Source organism: Diabrotica undecimpunctata, chromosome 3, assembly GCF_040954645.1.
Source record: "Diabrotica undecimpunctata isolate CICGRU chromosome 3, icDiaUnde3, whole genome shotgun sequence".
In the NCBI taxonomy this organism is placed as follows: Eukaryota; Metazoa; Arthropoda; class Insecta; order Coleoptera; family Chrysomelidae; genus Diabrotica; species Diabrotica undecimpunctata.
This window is the reverse complement of record NC_092805.1, coordinates 166,655,791-166,676,544: the sequence shown is the minus strand read 5'-3', so window position 1 is coordinate 166,676,544 and position 20,754 is coordinate 166,655,791. Positions and strand designations below refer to the sequence as shown.

The 20,754-nt window shown below is 34.4% G+C and overlaps 2 protein-coding genes across 5 annotated transcripts in view; one reads left to right on the top strand and one right to left on the bottom strand.

Annotated features, from left to right (window-relative positions):
- Positions 1-15,838, top strand: part of LOC140437766 (phosphatidylinositol-binding clathrin assembly protein LAP-like) — a 57,541-nt gene extending 41,703 nt beyond the window's left edge. The window contains exon 4 of the mRNA XM_072527479.1: positions 15,614-15,838. Within this exon, the coding sequence (XP_072383580.1) occupies positions 15,614-15,808 (195 nt within the window). The 3' untranslated portion in view covers positions 15,809-15,838. The remainder of the gene's footprint in view (positions 1-15,613) is intronic.
- Positions 1-20,754, bottom strand: part of norpA (no receptor potential A) — a 133,434-nt gene that overhangs the window by 4,739 nt on the left and 107,941 nt on the right. For all 4 annotated transcript variants that reach the window (XM_072527477.1, XM_072527476.1, XM_072527475.1 and 1 more), the window contains 11 exons: positions 20,143-20,379; positions 19,162-19,356; positions 13,424-13,632; positions 12,970-13,164; positions 12,774-12,879; positions 12,190-12,319; positions 8,665-8,803; positions 7,966-8,123; positions 5,213-5,452; positions 2,850-3,077; positions 2,114-2,308 (listed from right to left, as the gene is read on the bottom strand). In XM_072527477.1, coding sequence (XP_072383578.1) covers positions 2,114-2,308; positions 2,850-3,077; positions 5,213-5,452; positions 7,966-8,123; positions 8,665-8,803; positions 12,190-12,319; positions 12,774-12,879; positions 12,970-13,164; positions 13,424-13,632; positions 19,162-19,356; positions 20,143-20,379 — 2,032 coding nt within the window. The remainder of the gene's footprint in view (positions 1-2,113; positions 2,309-2,849; positions 3,078-5,212; positions 5,453-7,965; positions 8,124-8,664; positions 8,804-12,189; positions 12,320-12,773; positions 12,880-12,969; positions 13,165-13,423; positions 13,633-19,161; positions 19,357-20,142; positions 20,380-20,754) is intronic.

Genomic DNA, 20,754 nt, shown 5'->3' with positions numbered 1-20,754 from the left:
ATAATTTTCCAAAATGGCGAACGTCCGCAATTTTGAACGATTGCGTTCCTAAACCATTATAAAACCAATATACGAGGGTGAGGGCGGACTTCGGAACCGACTGTATGAATTTTTGTATAATTTTTATGTTTCTAACTATAGCTATATTAATATATATATATATATATATATATATATATATATATATATATATATATATATATATATATATATATATATATATATATATATATAAACTAAGGTACACTCGAAGAGTGGTGGGTTTTTCGGTCAAAGTGGAGAAATAAAAGACAAAGAAGGTGGCTACTTCATCTATTTATTGAAGACGTTTCGCTTTCTGCTCAGAAAGCATCATCAGTTCATCTAAAAAGAACAATATGAAACCAAAACATCCAAGGAGAAGTTACAACAAAAGTGTGTTACCTTACAAAGACATGTAGCAGTCAATGATGTTAAAAATATGAAAAAACTTACGAAACTGGACATTCAGAGTTAACGTTGTATAAAATAATTAATTGAAACTAGGTATAGTTTGCAATTTAACAAAATTAGCACAGCAAAAGAACATGTGATAAAAATACATGTATTAAAAAGTTATTATAAAAACTTAAGTAAAAAACATTAAGGTTTATATTAAAGTGTAAAGAACTAAAAAGATCATACGAATGCACTTCCAACAAATTTATTCAATAAATTAGCTTTTAATTGTTGAATAAATTGTTCAATGTAGTACATCCACATAATCTCCAGGTCTCACAGCCATATGGTTTTTCTTGTTTGTTACAATCGACAAGTGTTTGGGTTTCCATATTCCAGCTACTTCTTTAACCTTTCTGTGTAGTTCCCTATCTTTATGCTTTATTTGCAAATCTTCTACCTATTTACATTTTTCTTTCATCCACTCTTCCTTAGCTACATTTATTTTTTTCTCAATTTCCCTTGTTAGGTTTTTGTTTTTTACCATCCGTCTCCTCTCCATAATTTGTAATATTTCGTTTGTCATCCATGGTTTTCTTTCTGTATACTTTGGTCTGCTGCCTCCAAGACAGTATTTTTAATTTTCCCCACATGTCTTCAATGTTTCCTTTTATTGTCTTCTCCTTAGTGGGAGCTATTGTCTTAGACTCTAACTAGTGTCTACCATGTCTTCATACTTCTGTACCTGTTCTTGGTCAGCACTACTTCATCTCACTATTTCACATCAGAAAACTAAAATTGCTTATTTATGACGAATATCAAATCGATATGCAATAATTACTGTATTGAGGTTATGTTAGCTTAGTTTAGGTCATTTACAAGATTGACCGACTGCTTCCATACAGTCGCGTTCTCCCAGTGAGACCTTAGGTTAGTCGACGAAGTCACTGACTCCGAAGCTGAAAAGATGGATGGACTGTAAGCATCTGAATGTTTGTCTCACGCAGGTGCTCACTGAACACGGATACTTCAAGACCTTCTTTCACAGGTTCGGAAATGTAGTCAAATGGAACTTAACGTTCTACTGGAATGCGATAGATTATCCAATATTGGGTAGATATTGGATGCAGTAGTCCAAAGAATCCTACTCGAAATAAAGCTGGTGGGCGGACTTCAGACGGTCTTAGAGGTAGTGAGTTCAGAGGATATACAATTACATCAAAGAAAGGCTCAAACAAGGATCAGTAAGAAGAAAGACAACAGAGCTAAAGCAGAGAGAGAAAGGAAGAGAAATGAGTTATTTCAAAAAGCATATAAGCGCGAAACGTGGGAGAAAAAAAGGAAGACGATGGAAATATTCCCGAGAGACAAGAGAAATATGAGAGTACGTAGGAAGATAAATACCATGCCGTAATTAATAATGGTGTTAAGCTAATCAACTAGAACTGAGTAAACTTTTTAAAACGCCCCACATAAATGATGAAAAATAAAACAGCTAAGTTCGGTTCGTGTGTTTAAAAGAAGTTTTTCGACTATTCGATTATTCAAAGTAATTAGCTTGTAGAGTGAAATTATTTTTTAGTAGCTATGTTTGGTATCAATATTACGTGGATAAATGTTCAAATAATTCAAAGATACGTCGGCCAATAAAGAGTTACAGATAATCTATTCTATGAATTGTATTGAATATACATACCTCTATGCCCAAGGAGGACATCTGTTCGTTTTGCTTTTGCTGGGCTCCCATAAAACCTCTTGGATCGCTTAAAGCTGCCATGAAATCTTCGAAACCATCCGGTACGTAAATTTTCAGCTCAATGTTGCAGAACAGCATAGGAAGAGACATGGGGAAGTTCGCTTCTGTTCTCAGAGAAATGTGACGGTAGCCGGCCTAAAAATTTTAATAATTTATTAATTCAAATACTAAGGAACATCACTTTTTTCTGGGCTTTATGGCTGGGTTCTGGAAATATTTCCTCCTAGGGTTTGGTTTATAGCTAAAGCAGACAACAATTCTTCTAAAATTGGAAGAAATTTTTGTATTACTAAGTTACAAGACAAATTAAACTATCTCTACTACTAACAAGCGATATATTATAGTTACAAATGGGATCTGCAACTATCATAGAAGGAGCACTAATGCAGGAACCTATCGGCAACGTAGACTCAACACCCAAAATCGTGAAAAATAGAATTCAAAGATTTTCGGGCCGAAATTAAGAGGATGTTATTTATATTTAATATACGGAAAAACGGAATGAAAAAAATCTATTACCAGACATAATCTAACCTATAAGTTGGTCTATAAAATGATAACCAAAAATGTTTAGGTAAACAAAAAAAAATACTTTATTCCCTGGAAGAGTATATAGCGAGAAAAATTTACGAATAGGTACCCATAAAAATTTATGATTATTTACTAAAAAATTTACCTGCAGACCGTCCAATGGAAGGATTCTCTGTCCCAAAAGTTTTCCATTTTCATCGTAAACCCCAAATCTTAACACAGCCAAATCGGGCAACACGACTTTCCTAAATAAGAACGGTTCCTCATTGTAGACTGGATTGAGACCGTTAGCAGGTACCATTCGTGTGCGAAACTCTCTCCTGATGGTATCTGTCGGCAACCCGTACATATCCACTTCAACATATGTGCCAACCTAGAAAAAAATAAATGTGTAAAATAAAAGTTTAAAACGTGATATGAAGAAAAAAACAATAAACTAATCAAATCAGTATAATATATCGCGCTTATTTCACAAACTGAATAAGAACCGAGAGGTACTGACCACCATAAAATCTCAAAAGTTACAGTTCTTCGGACATATTCGAAATGAATCCAGATATGCTCTCCTTCAAGCCTTCCTGCAAGGAAAAATATTTGGAAAACGAGGTCCAGGAAAAAGATCAACATCTTGGTTAAAGAACCTCAGAATCTGGTTGAATACAACATCTGTGCAGCTTTTCCGCGCTGTTGTAGATAAGATAAAGATTGACATGATGATCGCCAACATTCGTAACGGATAGGCACATCAAGAAGAAGAATTTCACAAACAATAATAATAGCCTGGAATTCATTCGTAGAAATATATGACACATTTCTTAGTTTATATTTCCAACACACCTTTTTACGCTGCTTCTATTTATAATTCTTTTTCTAGATCTTCATCTATCCTCAAACTTATTTTTCTAGATTTCTTCTCCTAAATTTTGATTTTGGTTCATATTATCTTTTTAAATAAATATGTCATTCTTTACTTTTTCCTACAAATCTTGATTTCTATATCATTCAATTAGTCACTAGTATTTCTAGAAAGAATCCTTTAAATTTATGTAGCTACTTATTACCTCTAGATATCTATTTTCGTCTCCATATTTTTTCCCTATCGATCCTTGATAAATTCGTAAAAAGGAAATACCTCAAAATATTTTTTCTACAACTCATAGTCTTGTCTTTCCTTAAGTATTTTAAATCTGCTCTTCTCTCCATAATTCTTTTTCTAGACATCATCTCCATAACACTGCCATATGTCCATATCATTCTATAACTATACTTCTATCTTGTTCCACAATTTTTCAAAATGTCAATCCGTTATATAATCATTATTCATCTATTACTCTAGATATTTCTAGAGATACATTTGTATATTCCTCCATATTTATACTTCTATCTCTCTATATTTGGCACTTATTTAATTCTCCTATTGTTTTCGATAACTCTCTTCCTAGACTGTAATTTTAACTTCCTAGACAAAATATCTAACTCATTCAATAATTACTCACTTCCCAATCAAGTAGATTTCTCTATTTTTCTTCATATTTTTTATCTAGACCTCTATTTCACTCCATAACTTTCTGTCGCCTCCTAATTTTTCTATTTTTTTCTATTCATAATGCATTGTCTCGATTTTTCCTGGTAATCCTGTTAGATATTTATCTCCATCTATAATTGTACCTAAATCTCCATAACCTATCATACTTTGGCACTAGAGACATATCATTTACTTACACACACTCATAGAACGGTGTCGAGATATCAACTGTGACGTACTCATATTTCTAGTTGACTTTGAGAAAGCCTTCGACAAAATATAACATCAGGATGTGAGAATTTTACTCATTACCGATTTATACTGATATCAGAAAGCCATAATACGAGTAGACCAACAAAAATCTAAAGAGATACCTATAAGACGAGGAATACGACACGGATGTGTAATTGAAGTTATATTAATTAACGAAACAATTATTATAGACAGCAACAATTAATTGCAACTGAACAAAGACTTGCTAGCTTTGAGATGTAGCGTTTTCGAAGAATGTAGAAAATATCATGGACAAAACATGTAAATCTTAAGAAAGATGATAAAGAAAAAAAAATACACTATAAAAGGAAAGAAAAACGAGATACTTGGTTACATACTAAGAAATGAACAATATGAGTTAATGCGATTGGTACAACAAAGAAGAAAATCCAAAGGATTGGAAGGAAAAAGAGGACCGGGGAGACGATTCATATCTTGGTTGAAAAATTTAAAGCAGTGGAGTGAAAAAACAACAATAGAACTCTTCAGAACTGCTGCAGACAGAGCAAAATGGGCCTTGATGATCGCTAATGTTCTTAAAGGAAGGGACACGTTAAGAAAAAGATAAATAAACAAATCATCCAGTACTGCCAACATCATATCTTCAAGGAAATTATTTTGAAAGGTTTATAATACCCTACACCAACAAGTAATAATAATAGCTAGTTTAGAACTTAGAACGCTAGGTACTATATAAAAACAACACTTACCTTTTTATCAGACAAGAATTGACCAGCAATAACTTGGACCGAACACTGAGCAGCGATGACACCGTCCACGGGACATTCTGCAAACGGATCGAATGTTCTGTCGTGGCGTCTCATGAAATCTGGTTTGAGGAGGTATCCGCAATTTCCGTTATATTCGAATTTTCCTTGGTTCAACTGCATCGGCAGATCGGAAGTTTGAAAATTGAGAGATACCATTTGGCACCCAGCATTCCAAAATACCTTAAACACGTATAAATGTAAAAATAAGCTTATATTAAGGTGTTACAAGCAGCCAAAAATAAATCTTTATAATGTCTTTAAGAATATGTACTGTAAAAACTAGATCTCTCTTTGCAGCCCAATCTCTTTGACCCTAAATATCTGTTTCTCCCTTATTCTCTCTCCCTTTTACCCCTGATTCTTTTTCTATATCTCTGTTTTCCTTATTATCGTTTAAAATCCATCTCTTTTCATAGTTCTTTCCCTTCTTCCTTCTCCCTTTTGCCCCTGATATTCTTTTTCTATATCTCTGTTCTCCTACCTATTCTCTTAAAATCCATCTCTTTTCATAATGATTTTAGACCATGTTTTCAGAAGTTTTCTTCTACATCTCTGTATCTATCTCCATAATTATTTTGCTAGATCTCTATTACTCCCATAATGTTTATATACCTCGTACCGCTATAATTGTTGTAAATTTCCCTCTCACCAAAGAACTCTCTATATTTCTAAACTAGATTTATTTGGTTTTTGGAGTAAAGTTCAATACAAGGAGCAAAATGAAAATCCTTATGTCTTCAAGAACGAGTACTGTAAAAAACTAGATCTCCCTTGTTCTTCGAATTTCTTTGTCCTATGCATTATAGGTATCTATTTCTCGCTCCCCTTTCCCCCTTGATTTTCCTTCTAGATCTGCATATATTCCCATACATATTTTTCTAGAGATCTATCTCTTTTCATAATTCGTCTAGGTCACTGTCCCTCACTTCAGAACTTTTCCTTCCATATATTACTTCCTGATTCTTCTGGACCTCTCTTTTTCCCTTCACAATTATTTTTCTAGATCTTCATAATTCTCCATGTCCATAATTTCTTTTCTAAATCTTCGTCTTAGCTTTCCATTTTATTAGATCTCTCTATCTGTCCATTACTCAATAATCCTTCTATAATTTCATGAATTCCACAATCCATTTGTTATAATTATTGTTCACGAACACTCACTCTATAATTCTTTTAGATCTCTCCATAATTCTTTTAGATCTCTCTATAATTCTTTTTCCGGATCACTCTCTCTTCGTATAGATATCCTTTTCTAGATACCACCATCCCTTATAATTCTCCTTTTCCATATTTCGTCTCTATCTCTGCCTTTGTCTTTCCACAATTGCTCAAATACATCTCGCGATTGCCCAATCTCCATTTCTTACCTTTCTCTCTCTCTCTCTCTCTCTCCCTCTCGCTCTCTGTAAAAGTCATCGAAATATCTCTCTCCTCAATTGTTTTAAATATTTTATCCATTTCCGCCTTCCTTTTCTAAAATGTAATATTCTTCCTCTCACTTTGTAATTCCGCATATATCCTTCCATATATTACTTCCTGATTCTACTGGATCTCTCTTTTTCTTTTATAATTGTTTTTCTAGATCTATATATCTCCATAATTTCTCCTCTAAATCTTCCTCTTAGCTTTCCATTTTATTAGATCTCTCTATCTGCCCATTACTCGATAATTATTCTAGACCTCTCTATATTTCTGTCATTCCCTAGTTCGTCTATATTTCCCTATCTGACCCCATCAAAATTATTTTTGACAAACGCTCTTTCTATAAGTCCTCGAGATATATATTCCCATAATTTTTCCCAAGTATTTTATCCATTTCCAGCTCTCTTTTATTAAATATATTATTTTTTATTTTCTTTTCTTCTTCTTCCTCTTTATAAGCAATTTTGCTTGTTCATTGGCGGATTAATACCTTTATGGAAGGTTGTTACTCCATCTTTTGGGCGGTCGTCCGATACTTCTGCCGATTGGTGACTTATCTCTTGCTATTTTGACGACACGGCTCTGCTCCATTCTGCTTATGTGGTTATTCCATTCTTTTTTTCTATTTTGTGTCCATTCATTTATACACTGTACGTTACATTTTCTTCTAATGTCTTCACTTCTCTTTCGATCTCTCAGCGTATTTCCTGTAATTCTTCTCCGTACTCTCATCTCTTCCGTTTCCAGTAGCCTTTGCGTTGTGGCTGTGTCGGGTCTTATTTCTGAGGCATATGTCATTATTGATCTTACACTGGCTTTATAAATTCTTGACTTCATCTCAATGTTAATGTGTATGTTTCGCCATATATAGTGTTATTAAGACATCCTGCCAATTTCAGCTTTTAATTCTACTAAATATATTTCTTTAGATATGTCTTTCCCATAATTTTTATTCTATATCTTTGTATCAGCTTTCAGTTCTACCAGATCTCTCTATAAGTCCTCCATAACTTTACATAATTCTTCGTCTTCTAGATCCCTTCACTTCACCTCACCTCTATCTTTCCTATGTGTCCTTACTTCGTCTTTGAAGATAAACTTTTCCTACCTTATTGTGGATCTAATTTTAAACATTTATAATTTACAAGACATTATTAACATTGATTGTTAAATACAGTTAAGATGAACCTAATTGTAGAGTTATATTATAAGTACAACGCAATAAAAAATAAAACCTAAAGATGCATATAAATAACACATAAATAACTTACTTGTGGCATATAGTTTGAAGAATTGGCCCTAGCACCGCTTGGATATATACGGGACATCTGTCTCTTGTTGTAATTGACGAATTCGATAGCTTGCGTTTTCAAATAATTCAAACCAGCAGGTTCAGAAAAACTGGACATATTGTGATGGATGTTCTTCTCTATAAAAGTAAAAAAAAATACTTTATCTAATCTTTTTTACTATATTATTATCAACGAGGCATTAAAATATTAGTATAAACTATACTTTAAAATTAATGCATGGAAAGTCACCTAGTTTCAAATCAGGTCAATGAGAAGTTTATTTCATAAATACAATATAAAGCAACATATAAGGATAAAATTTACTAGTTTTGTTAAAGAAATACTTAGCAATGTTACAGATTTTTAGTATGATGCTTATAGAATCATTCTGAGTCTACGCAGTAAAAAATTAATGAATTCTGGTGTTATTGAACCAATTAATTTTTAACCTCATCAACTTCTTGTCTGCTTTTTGTCACTATTTAAAGCGTAAGTGTAAATAGAGTTTAGTTAGCAAATTTTAATTATTCTGCTTCATTGCCACCTCCATTACCAAGATTGACTAACATTGTAGCGATAATAACACTTGAGGCATCTGCTCGGAATAGTCGAAATAAAACTTTTTGTCTTTACGTATTCTATATTTTGTTAAAAATTAAATGGCAATAAGACACTTACGTTCTGCAACATCAAATCCTTGAAATTTGACCGGTTGGGCATAATTGACCATTGAACTTAACCAAGGATGGACGTTGGTGGTGGAACCAGTGTAATTAACTGGAGCTGCGATCTCTCCCTCGGCAGCTTCCGGAGGATTCTGCAAAAATGATTAAAAAAAAGTATTAAATGAGTGTAGAACTAAATAAAAAATAGATCTTAACGCCAGTAGTATTATTCTCTCCCATAATAAAACACAATAAAATAAAATTTTGTTATCTCTTCTTACACTCACTAGCCACTATTTCTCTCCACTTTCCAATTATCCTTACGATTATTTCTCTCTCTCTCTCTCTCTCTCTATCTCTCTCTCTCTCTCTATATATATATATATATCTCTCTCTCTCTCTCTCTCTCTCTCTCTCTCTCTCATCTCTCTTGAGACGTTTTCTTTCTTCCTACATAATTTCTCTCTATAGCTCTTAAGACTTCTCTCTAATATACAATTTTTCTCCCTTAATCTCCCATTATCTCTTTGTTCATCTTCCTGCCTATGTTTCCAACGACTTATCTCGCTCCCTATACAATTATCTCTCACGCACGAATTCTCTCCCACAGACGATTTCTTTAACTCTTGACGTCTTTTCGCTCACCTAAGCCCTCCCACGCTCAGGCGATTCACATCTCTCTACGTCTCTCTTTTATTATCTGACTTTGTCCCTCCCAAGACTTTCTCACTGTCTCTTCAATATTCTGCTCTCTTTTAGTCCACGGTTTCTTGCTCGTTCTCCCATAATTTGTACCAGACTTTACCTCTCCGTCCCTCTCTCCCTCTATCTGTTTCTATCACGATTTCTCTCTATATTTCTTAAGATCTCTCTCCCTCTTTAAACAACTCTATTTCTTACACGATTTCTTTGTTTCATAGACTTTTTCTTCCTTCCTACCATAATTTCCCCCTATATATCTCAAGACTTCTCTCTAATAGACGACTTCTCTCCATCCCTCCTCCACGATTGCTCTATACGTCTCACATGACGTTTCTCTGCCTATCAGGCACAATTTCCCTCTCTTATTATCTCTGCCTATATATCCCATGGCTACTCGCGCTCCCTATACAATTATTTACACAAACGATTTCTTTCTTTCTCGACGTCTCCCTCTCTCTCTTACCACTGATCTAACCTCCGATATGAATCTCCCACGATTGCTTTCTCTTTTTGCCAAGATTTCTGCCTCACAGGATCTCTATTTCTCTCTTTTTATTTCTGTAGACTTCTCTCTCCCTCTCTAGACTTTTCCTTTCCTCCATCTCCCACAGGACTTCTCCCCCTCTCTCTCTCTCTCATGATTTCACCCTATATTTCTTAAGACCCCCTCCCTCTTTAGACAACTCTCTTACACGATTTCTCTGTCTCACAGAATATTTCTCCTTCTAGACTTATTTCTCCCTCCCTGTATTTTCCACGACTTTCTCTCTCGCAAAGTTTTTTTCCCAAGATCTCTCCCTCTCGTCTTCTCATTTTCTCTCTCTCTCTCTCTCTCTCGGTTACGACTTCTCTATATTTCTCATATGATTTCTCTCTCCATCTCATGCCTACTCATATCTCCCTCTCATTCTGTCTCTTTATCATTTTCCTTCCTTCCTGTATCTCCCTAGACTTTTCTATCTTTCTCTTTATTTCTCACCACATCTTCCAAAAGTTCGAGACTTCCTTTCTCTCACGTCACTTTTTTCTTTCTATCACGACGTCTTCTTAGCTCCCTCAGGCGAATTCCCTCTTCTCTCGCCCTTCTCTCGTTCCCCATGATTCCCTTCACACGGCATCTCTATCAGTCTTGACTATGTCTCAATATTTTTCCTTTTCTAAACATATCTCCTCTACTTTCACCCCCCCCCCCTCTTTCTCTCTCTCTCACGAGAGTTCCTTCTGTCTCTCGTTCTCTATTTCTCTCTCTCCTTATGTCTACCACATGACCTTCCTGTCTTCCTACGGTGGTTGCTGTCTTTCTTCTACTTCTTTTTCACTCTGCCGTGTACTTTTTATAGTTAATTATAGATAATGTGTCTCTCACCTGCTATTAACTTGTTAGTGAGGGTTCTTTTTGTTGACTTCTTTTCTTTTTTCAAAGAGAAGGGGGTGTAACGATGCTCTGATCGTTTAACAATTCGAACCGTGGGAGTGTCAATATTTGCGCACCCACTTCTACAACGTGACGGCCAAGTGGGATTCAGAACGGCTATTTAAGGCGTGTGTTTTTTGAGAGAAAAATTCTTAGAAAGATTTTTGGGGCCGTAAATGAAAATGGGCTATGGCGTCGAAGATACAACTTTGAACTGTATCAGTTATACACCGATCCAGATATTGTGAAATTCGTTAAAGTGCAGAGACTTAGATGGGCTGGACACATTGCTAGGATGTCAGATCACGAATACACGAAGAGATTAACATTTTCACAACCAGAGGGCACAAGAAGCAGAGGACGACCACGAATGAGATGGATTGATGATGTGGAAGAAGACCTACAGATTCTAGGGGTTAGAAGATGGAGGGAAGTTGCCAGGAATCGACAGGAGTGGCGACTTCTTTGTGAGCAGGCCAAGATCCACAACGGATTGTCGAGCCACTTATGATGATGAATAGCGGAATTAGATAGTCTTGTAGCTAGCGCTCTAGGCTCCCTGACTCGCCGGTGTAGTGAACCTGCGAGCCATTCCGGACAGAGCGATTTCCGTATTGAGGATCATACTCTGTCCCTAACCAAGCGGAACCCATCGGTATTGCGTATTGAGCATTACCGTGGATCTGCACAGAACCAACCGGGACAGAGAGATTTCCGTATTGAGGATCATACTCTGTCCTTAGCCAAGCGGAACCCGTCGGTATTGTGTATTGAACATTGCCATGGGTCTGCACAGCTAAATATTTTGTTTGCGAGCGTATTCGGAGCTTTCGCTGAATTGAAGCGAAAGCGAGTATAAATCTGCGCGCGATCGATTTCCCCCATTTCGTTTCTTATTAGTACTAATTAATTTCTTTTCTTTTATAGACGTTCGCCGAGGACTTCGTTCATCGCGGGATCCAGACGGGGACGTAGAATTCGTTTTAGTTTTATTCATTGTATAAGTATACAAAGTAGAATTCCTTTTTATTTTTATTTATTGTAGATATACTAAATTAATAGATTTATTTTTATTTCAAACCTGTGTTTTACTGAGTCTGTCGCCCCGAAAGAGCTACCCATCACAAGTATTGGTAACCAAAGCCTGCTAACTTCTATTGATGAGTTTGCTATACATTTTTCTTCAATATAAAAAAAAAAGTCAACGATAAGAACATACCATCACTAATTTAACAGAATGTTAGAGCCACATCATCTATAATTAACTACAACTACTGCGTTTTTCTCTACTTAACTTTTTCTCCCACACTTTATCTACCATGCGTTATTACTTTTCACATTTTTATTTTTTACAACCGTGTACAATATGAGTATATTTAAGAATTACAAACAAGTAAAAATAATGACAAAAAAGTATTTTACCTCGATGGATGCATCTGGTGGAATAGGCCTTTCCGCGCTCGCATTTGCATCTTCCCGTTCTTCATCTTCAATCACAAATTGACCTTTCATGAACAGGTCCAACTCATTTTTCTCTACTTCTGGCTTCAACCTAAAAATTTATTATTTCATTAGGAAGTATTTTAATGAGCAAGAATTGATAAGTGTCGTTTGTGAAATTTTTTAGAAACAGTTTCGAAATGCTTCACGTAACTATTGTATACGGACACAAAATAACCAGACGAATGCGCTCCAAAAAAGAACTGCTTTAGTATTTTAAGCCTTTGGAAAGTCAAGACATAAAGACAATTTTTCTTTAAACTTGAAGTAATATAGGAAAATGCTGCCTCACAAATTCTAGAGTAACATGGCACTAAAAATGGCATGCTGATGAGCATATTACCTAAGAAAAAGGATTAGAAACAAAATTGTTAAGGCAAACTAAAATTAAAATGAAAGATGAACAATAGATTAAAGCAACCTTCACAAGCAATTTTTATAATTCTTGGCCCAGAATACATCAAAGGTTATTTGTACAAGACAAAAATAATTTTGAAATTGCTTACCTCTTATTTTTAATCAAAATTTTTCTTTTCAGTGCACTTGGCGGAGGAAGAGGACTACCTGGCTCCAAAGGGAAATCCTCAAGAGATTCTTTCAGCAACAAATCACCTTTAAGAACGCACAAAAATGTATTAATGCATCAAATTATACATTTTGATAAAGAAATTTTAATTATTTATACGATAAAATTCTTCTTACCTAAAATATCATCACAGTACTTGGCCAATTTATACTGTTGGGACTTGCAGCAATGGTTTTCAAAAGACAATATGACTGGATATTCCGATGTAACGAATGCTGTGTCTCTTATGGCGTAGATTACGTCTTTAAACAGAATATCCGTGCACATGGCTCTACCATGGGTGATGATGGGTTCTTCATCTTCAGTTTTACCTGAAATGACCACACAAAAATTTTAATTTTCACGAAAGATTAAAATACAGTGGTTGAGTGGTTACGACTGTGAGCAGCAATTTATTTCTATAACAAGAATGATGACAATGTGCAAAGATCCAGCGGATCTACTGTATTTTTGTTCCCCTTTAATCGTATGTTGATATATCCAGGATAGTATTTAGGACAGTGTTGTCAAAGTTACACACTTAATTGTATATTAACATAAAAAGACTAATGTAATAGAAGAAGTACTCACCATCCCAACAGTCGAGTTCGACGCATCGACAACCCGCTAACAATACTTGTCTATACATTTCAACGGAGGATCTGCCACCAAATTGTCGCCCAGATAAGTAAGTATTGTGACTAGAGTTAATGTAATAGGCGCAAAGTGGTAGGTCCATCTCCATGTAAATGTCGAGACGATCGAGAAATACTGGCGCGTTTTCATCAGACATTAAATACCTAAAACCAAACATGTATTTAATTCTATTAAATTGTGCGCGTGCAAAATTTAGTTTTTGTAAATCACCAACAGGTGGCGCCATGGGTATTACCAGATCTTTAACAAATTATTTCCGGTTCGAACTTTATATTACATTAAAATAGTGGAATTGAGTATTATATTTAACAGTTGATTTATACAATTTAAAACAGCTTCTTTATGAAAATAATCCAATATATTATGATATTTAACTATATCTACATATGATAACAAAGATGCATAGATGGATGTTGTTTTACAATTACAAAGTCGAATGATTTACCAGATGAATAACATTAGAAAGTCCTAAAAAAAATAAGATATGAGAGATAAGAGAATAATTACAATACCCAATAGTAATGACACTAATGACCAAGAAAGGAGAACAGATTGTATTTATAACTAAGTTGTGAATGCGAAAGTCTATTTTATATTGCTGGTTTAAAACAAATTTTTTGTGTCCCAAAATAGTCCAAAAATTATCTTCTGATGACGCTGATGTTACTGGGAAACATAATATTCTGTGTAAATTAAAAAACATTGTTGTTAGACCAGGGTGGATCTGTGAAAAAACGAAAACACATTTGGATGTGATGTGGCATTCAGATTTTTACAGAAAAAATTTTGCCATAACTTTAGCAATAATAATGGATTTCTCTACCCTCTTAAATAGGTATAAAATATTAATAAAAACATTAAAATATTCAAGAATTACTAAAAACATCGTTTTTTTTTTCTATTTTTCTTGCTTATAACTTTAAAACGATTTATTTTGAAATTAAAAAGTGATTGAATTTTCGTATATAATATCATAAGAGAGAAAATTTTGACGGCAATAGATTCGACTGGTGTGAAAGTTTGTTGCCTAGCAATTTTCGCGAATTAAATTTTGACAGTTAAATCACGAGACGTAAGTCGAGTGATTTTGTCAAAATTGCATAAGCGAAAATTGCCAAAAGGCAACAAACTTAAATAAATCCAGAAGAAAAATTTGCCGGTAAATAATTTTCTCTCCAATGATATTTGACAAGACTATTTCACGAGACAATTAATACACTATATCAACGAAACGTAATCTTTATTTATTTGTTAACACATTGACGGACAGACCTGCTATAGCCGTCCAATTATAATTCGCTTTGTAGGACAGACCGGTGACCGGTTGAGGCTGGCACATTTCATACTATTATACCATTAAAAATACATGTTGGTATCTCAGAAAACGTGTGTGCAATGTTGGTTGCCTGCAGTTTAGGTACCTACCACCAATTAGAAGACGTGGGTGTTTGGAGGGGAAGGCAGTTGTACCGGAATACCACATGCACATGCAATGTTACTGTTGACTAAGACGTTGTAGAAAGTAAGTAAGTGCTAAGCGGCTGAAAAACATTGAATGAAAAAAGGCGGGTTAACATTTATTACTTAAAAATTACTTACAAAATGATCGTTTTAAAGTTACAAAGCAACGATATTTTTAGTAATTTTTAAATATTTTAATTTTTTTAAGTAAAGTCAATTATTATTATTGAAGTTATCACACAACTTTTTCTGCCAAAGAATGCCACCTCTCACATCCACCTCAAAAGAGATCCGACCTGGTCTATGTTTTTTATGTTTTATTTTATTATTGAACATGATCTTCCATGCCCATCAAGTAAGCGACAATCCCATAAATATTTAAATAGTACATCGTAACCCCCGCATGAATAATATGTTCGCAATTCTTTATAGGAAAAAAAACGTATGAAAATTTTGATTATTGACATAGACTATAGACTAAACAAATAATATTTTTGACGACGGGTGTGATTTTATCGAACTTTTTATTTACATAAATTTAGAAAAAGGAGCGTCTCCCGAAACTTAACAATTCAAGAGTTTTAGAGATATCTAAAATGCGGCCGGTGAGTTTCGTCGTTCCTTTCCTTCTCGTAAATATTTTATCTCGATTTTCTGTTCCAGTGCGTCCATTCGTTCAAACGTCACGCTCTACTTTTAGAAGTCCCAAAACATCAACTAAACTCGTCGAGATGTCGAAAAAATACGACGGCAATGGGTGGAAATCATCAAAAATTTAGAGCAGAGGTCAGCGAGAAAATATTAAAATTGTACGAGAATTATGTGTTGGTCGAGACTGTACAAATTCTCTACCACTAAATTATTTTTAAACTTTTTTTCTTTTGCCATTATATAAAGATACAATATTAAGTATCCGTGTAAGCTGTAAGCCAAGCTTTAAAATCTTTTAGTAGAAACCTTTAGTAGTATGTAGCGATTCAATTTTTCTTGAATTTAAAATTTTGGTCAGTTCTGTACCAATAACATTTTGTAGATTGCGACTACGTCTTATTTCCCAAGTTCCCATTCTATTAATTTTTTCTGTATTAAGAAAAAAGATTAGTCTTTTATCATGAATATATTTGGGTACTACGAATGCAGAATACTGATTTGCTAAAATCTGAAGACGCTAGGGATAACTACAGGAAAATTTTAAATGAAGAGCTGACAAGAATTGACGAAAATATAAGTATAGAAGAACACTGGACCAAATGCAAGGAAGCTATCAATACAGCGGCTAAAGGCTTTTTAAAACCTAACCAGGCTAAAATAAACGAAGATTGGTTTGACGAAGAATGTAGATCCATTAACCAACGGAAAAATGAAGCATATAAGAGACTTCAGCAGCGCAGAACGAGATCAAACCTGGAAAACTATAAAAATCTTAGACGAGAAGAAAAAGGGCGTTTAGCAGGAAAAAGAAAGAGTCCTACCGAAACGCTCTAAACGATTCGGAACTTCGGTTTAAAGAACGAAAAAAAAAAAGGTTTTTTCGTTCGCCTTTGTTTTAACAATTTAAATTATTTATTAACAATTTATAAATACATATTTTTTGTTTACTAAAAGTAACAATTTACTTCAATATATAAATTTTAAGCTCAAAAAAAAAAATGCATGAAGAAAAAATGCAATTACTTGTTCAACATACAATTCTTTATTGCAAATTTCCCAATTTGCAATTAAAAATGGTATTTGAAAATATGATATTTGAAATCCTTGTCGTCCGAGACATCGATTAAAAAAAAAAGAGCAAAATTGGTTAACAAGAAGCCGAGATAATTTAGCGCGCGCTATGATTTTGAACTCGCCGATTCACATTTCGAGTGAATGTCCCCCACTACCACCTCTCATGCTTTCCGAGCGACATTTTACGCGAAAACGGTTTTTTATTTATCTTTTTTATGGATGTTGTCATGAAGCGCATTACGTAAAACTTTTCATATAAAAAGTACTTGACAAGACGAGGGTATTTGTTTAAAAACGAGCCCTCTATCACTTATGGTTACACGGCAAATGTATGCCAACTTTGACCTTCAATATCTCGGCAACCAGTAAGCCGAATGTATCTTTTTTTAAGAAGCGTCTTTTAATGTTCTTTAAGTGTATAAATTTTGAAATTGATATGTTTAAAGCTCGTAAAGTTATTCAATTTGTTTATAAGCCTAATATATATAAAAAATGTTTAAAACTTTAAAAAAATTTCTAGGCTCTCCTAGTGAACCGATTTGAATTTTACAAAAAGCGTTTGAAAGTTTGAGCCTTCCTTTATATGTAAAAAAATTTGCAACTATCTGAGAGCCTTATTTAGGGCCTACTATAAATTTGAAAATTTGCGATTTTTTTCCAGTAGGCTGGGTTGCAAAATTATTATGCAAAACCTATCCGACCGATCTTAACAAAATTTAGCACACGTTTTAAACATATTAAAAGGTTTTTTTAGGCGGAATATAGAGCTTGTAAGTCAAGTTTAGAAAGTCGAAAACATTTAAAGGATTAACTTCATTTTTTTGTACTTTTTTTTCCAATTATTGCTATTTTTTCAACAATAAACATTAAATTTTCAATGTCTAGCTAACGAAATATTGTGTAAAATTGAATAACGAAACTTTTAACTTCTTAAAATTTTTTCTCTAGGGTCAATATTTTCCGAATTATAAATGAAAATAGGAGCAAAAAAATGAGAAATTTTCAATTGTTTTCAGATATTGTTAAATAAAAAATTTAGCACAGGGTTTGCGAGTGGCGCATATCGTGATTATCGATATTGGGTACATCCTGAAGGGATTCCGGCAAAAAAATAGTTTCCTATGGAAAATGTCCAATCCAAAACAGATCCCGCCTAGACTATCAGTTCACTTGTGTTATTTGGCACGATTAGATAAGATTAGACTTCGGCTGAAACTCGAAGGGTCTCGGCTACTTCTTTTAGCTGCAAGACACCAGCCCTAAGGTTTAATGAACATCTTGCATCATTGACATTCCTACTTTTTTTTTATTAAAAGGAATTAACGTTTTTTGTGAGCATTTTACGTACTTAAAACGTACGTAGTTAAAAGTATATGTATTTCTCGAATTATCAAGAGTTACGATTTTTTTTATTAATTATAAGGATGTTATGTGTCATCTTTTCCACCAATATTGGTGGAAAAGAAATAGAACTCGTAGATAGATATAAATACCTGGGACATGAAATTATGATTGGCAGGGATAACCAGACTCATGAACTGAAGAGAAGAATCGGCCTTGGGTGGGCAGCATTTGGAAAACTGAGAGAAACTTTTAAAAGTGAGCTGCCCACATGCCTAAAGAGAAAGGTATTTGATCAGTGCGTCCTCCCAGTCTTGACGTACGGAGCAGAAACACTTACCTTAACAAAAGCAGCAGCTACCAAACTGAGAGTCACGCAGAGAAGAATGGAGCGGTCCATGTTAGGAATAACTCTACGAGACAGAATAACCAACGAAGACATCAGGAGAAGAACCGGAGTGACTGACATCATCGAGAAGATAGCCAGACTAAAATGGAGATGGGCAGGACACATAGCCAGAATGACAGATGGGCGATGGACAAAGAGGTTATTGGAATGGAGGCCAAGGGAAGACAAGAGAAGCGTCGGTCGACCACCTACAAGATGGATTGACGATTTAAGAAGACTCAATAAAAACTGGATGAGAGCGGCGCAAGATAGACGGGGTTGGAAACATGAGGAAGAGGCCTATGTTCAGCAGTGGACTCTTGAAGCTGGATGATGATGTGTCATCTTTTTAAGTAATATATAATAAGTATGATCCAAAAAGCTTTTTCGGTTAAAAAAAAAAGATTACAGTCCGAAATATTTTATTTTTTATTTTTTTATGGAAATTTTGTGTAATAAAGTAATTTACGTTTTATATAATCTTTTATTTTAATTTGTGGAAAAGAGTCATGCAATGCGGTTAAGGAGAATATCCGGTTTTTCTGAATTTTATCATTAACTTTTTCCTTCAACTCCTCCCACTCCCTTCTTCATCGTGCACATTCGTTCCTTGATTGAATGCACCATTATTTTCACCAAAGGTCCCTTAATCTGTTGCCCTAGCAAATAATATGCATAAATGACCAAAACTTTTGAATTAGAAAATTAGAATTGGCAGATGGACGAAAATAAAAGAGTAAATGTACCAAATACGTACCTAATTAATCCATCTTTGGTAAGTTTTCCCTCAGTCCTTGAGACTTCGTCTTGCTCGTACGTATTTATAATCTCTTGAGCACGTTTTTCGTCGTACAGAGGGTATAATATTTCGTTAAGTCGAGGATCTCTTTGCTTCTCGTTCAAAAAGTTGATGAACTGGTCCAATGTCAAGTAGTCGACATTAGCAGTGGTTCTGGAAGAATTAAAAAAAAAATAAAAACTACCTAAAAACTTTTCTGTTGTGCAGTTCAGTCTACATACAGCTAAAAGTTCATATAATAAAATTTTACCTATATTTAATTCTGACTGAATATGTGCGATAGCAAAGTTAGAAGAAGTGGAAGATTTATGCCATAGATTTTTGTTGCTTCTAGTGCGATATCACCCTTATCTTCTCATCGTAAAGACAAAATTAAATTTGGCTCAACAATATTTGAGAATACCAAGGAATTGACTTAAGGAGCCATTATAGAATCACTATCCCACTAGAATTAATGAGACTGGCGAAAGCAATTCTTTTGACGGTCAAATGTAAGTTCAGGCAATGTCAAAATTTTTCCAGACCCAGACAAGTGTCAACCTGTCAATATTTTTCAACAATCAATCTATCGTATTTCTTCTTGCAGCCAATCCAGCAATCAATCTAGTAGTTCTTCTAGTAATAGGTCAACTTTTATCAACGGTACATTGTCATATGCTTTTCGTAGGTGTAGAAATGTTAGATGGAGGCTTCTTCTTACACTTTTTTTTCAATTATTTGTTTTAAAGTGAATAGATGATCCACACATGACTAACCTGCTCGGAAACCACCACCTTTCTTCCGCTTATTGTTGTTTTTACTGGTTTTCAATTATTTCGTTTATTTACCAGTTATTGCTATCAATACCTAAATAATAATGGGAAACGATAACACTCTAGCAACTTATCGATCACTACAAAATTCTCAAAAATACCCATAATTATCACATTTAATACTTACATGCTCCTGAACAACTCCTCAATATCATTCCTTGGACAGATCTTGTGGTACAACGAGTAGAATTTGTCAAAAGTGAAAGCCTCTGGTTCGATGGAATCATTTTTTCCAAAAGGAAGTTCAAGTTCGGACAGAATCTGATAGACCAACTTCTCGGTTTTGCCAGACGCGAAAGTCCTAGCAATCACCTTTACCGGTATTTGACCTCTGTGGTCCACAGAGAATCCTAGTCTCATCCAACTAAAATAGCAAAATAAAAATTTGATTAAAATATCTTTTTTTTTTAATTACGAAGTAGTTTTGTTGATTTATTATACAGGTAGCTATTATACACTTATATGTATCAATATTAACTGATGCCATTAGTACAGTTCCAATGGTATAATTAGATAAGGAAAAGGTCAAGATGATGACCAACATCTTCTGGTGTATGCCTAATACCATCATAGGGTGTGACCTCAAAATCAAGTGTGTAAAAGTGAAGATAACTAACTACATTCAAAGACGTAACCGGAAGAGCAGGGAACACCCATTATTTTTGCACAGAACTTAATTACATCACGAAAAATAGAAGTAAACTGTGATTCAAGCGAAGTACAGTGACTTGCTGATGAC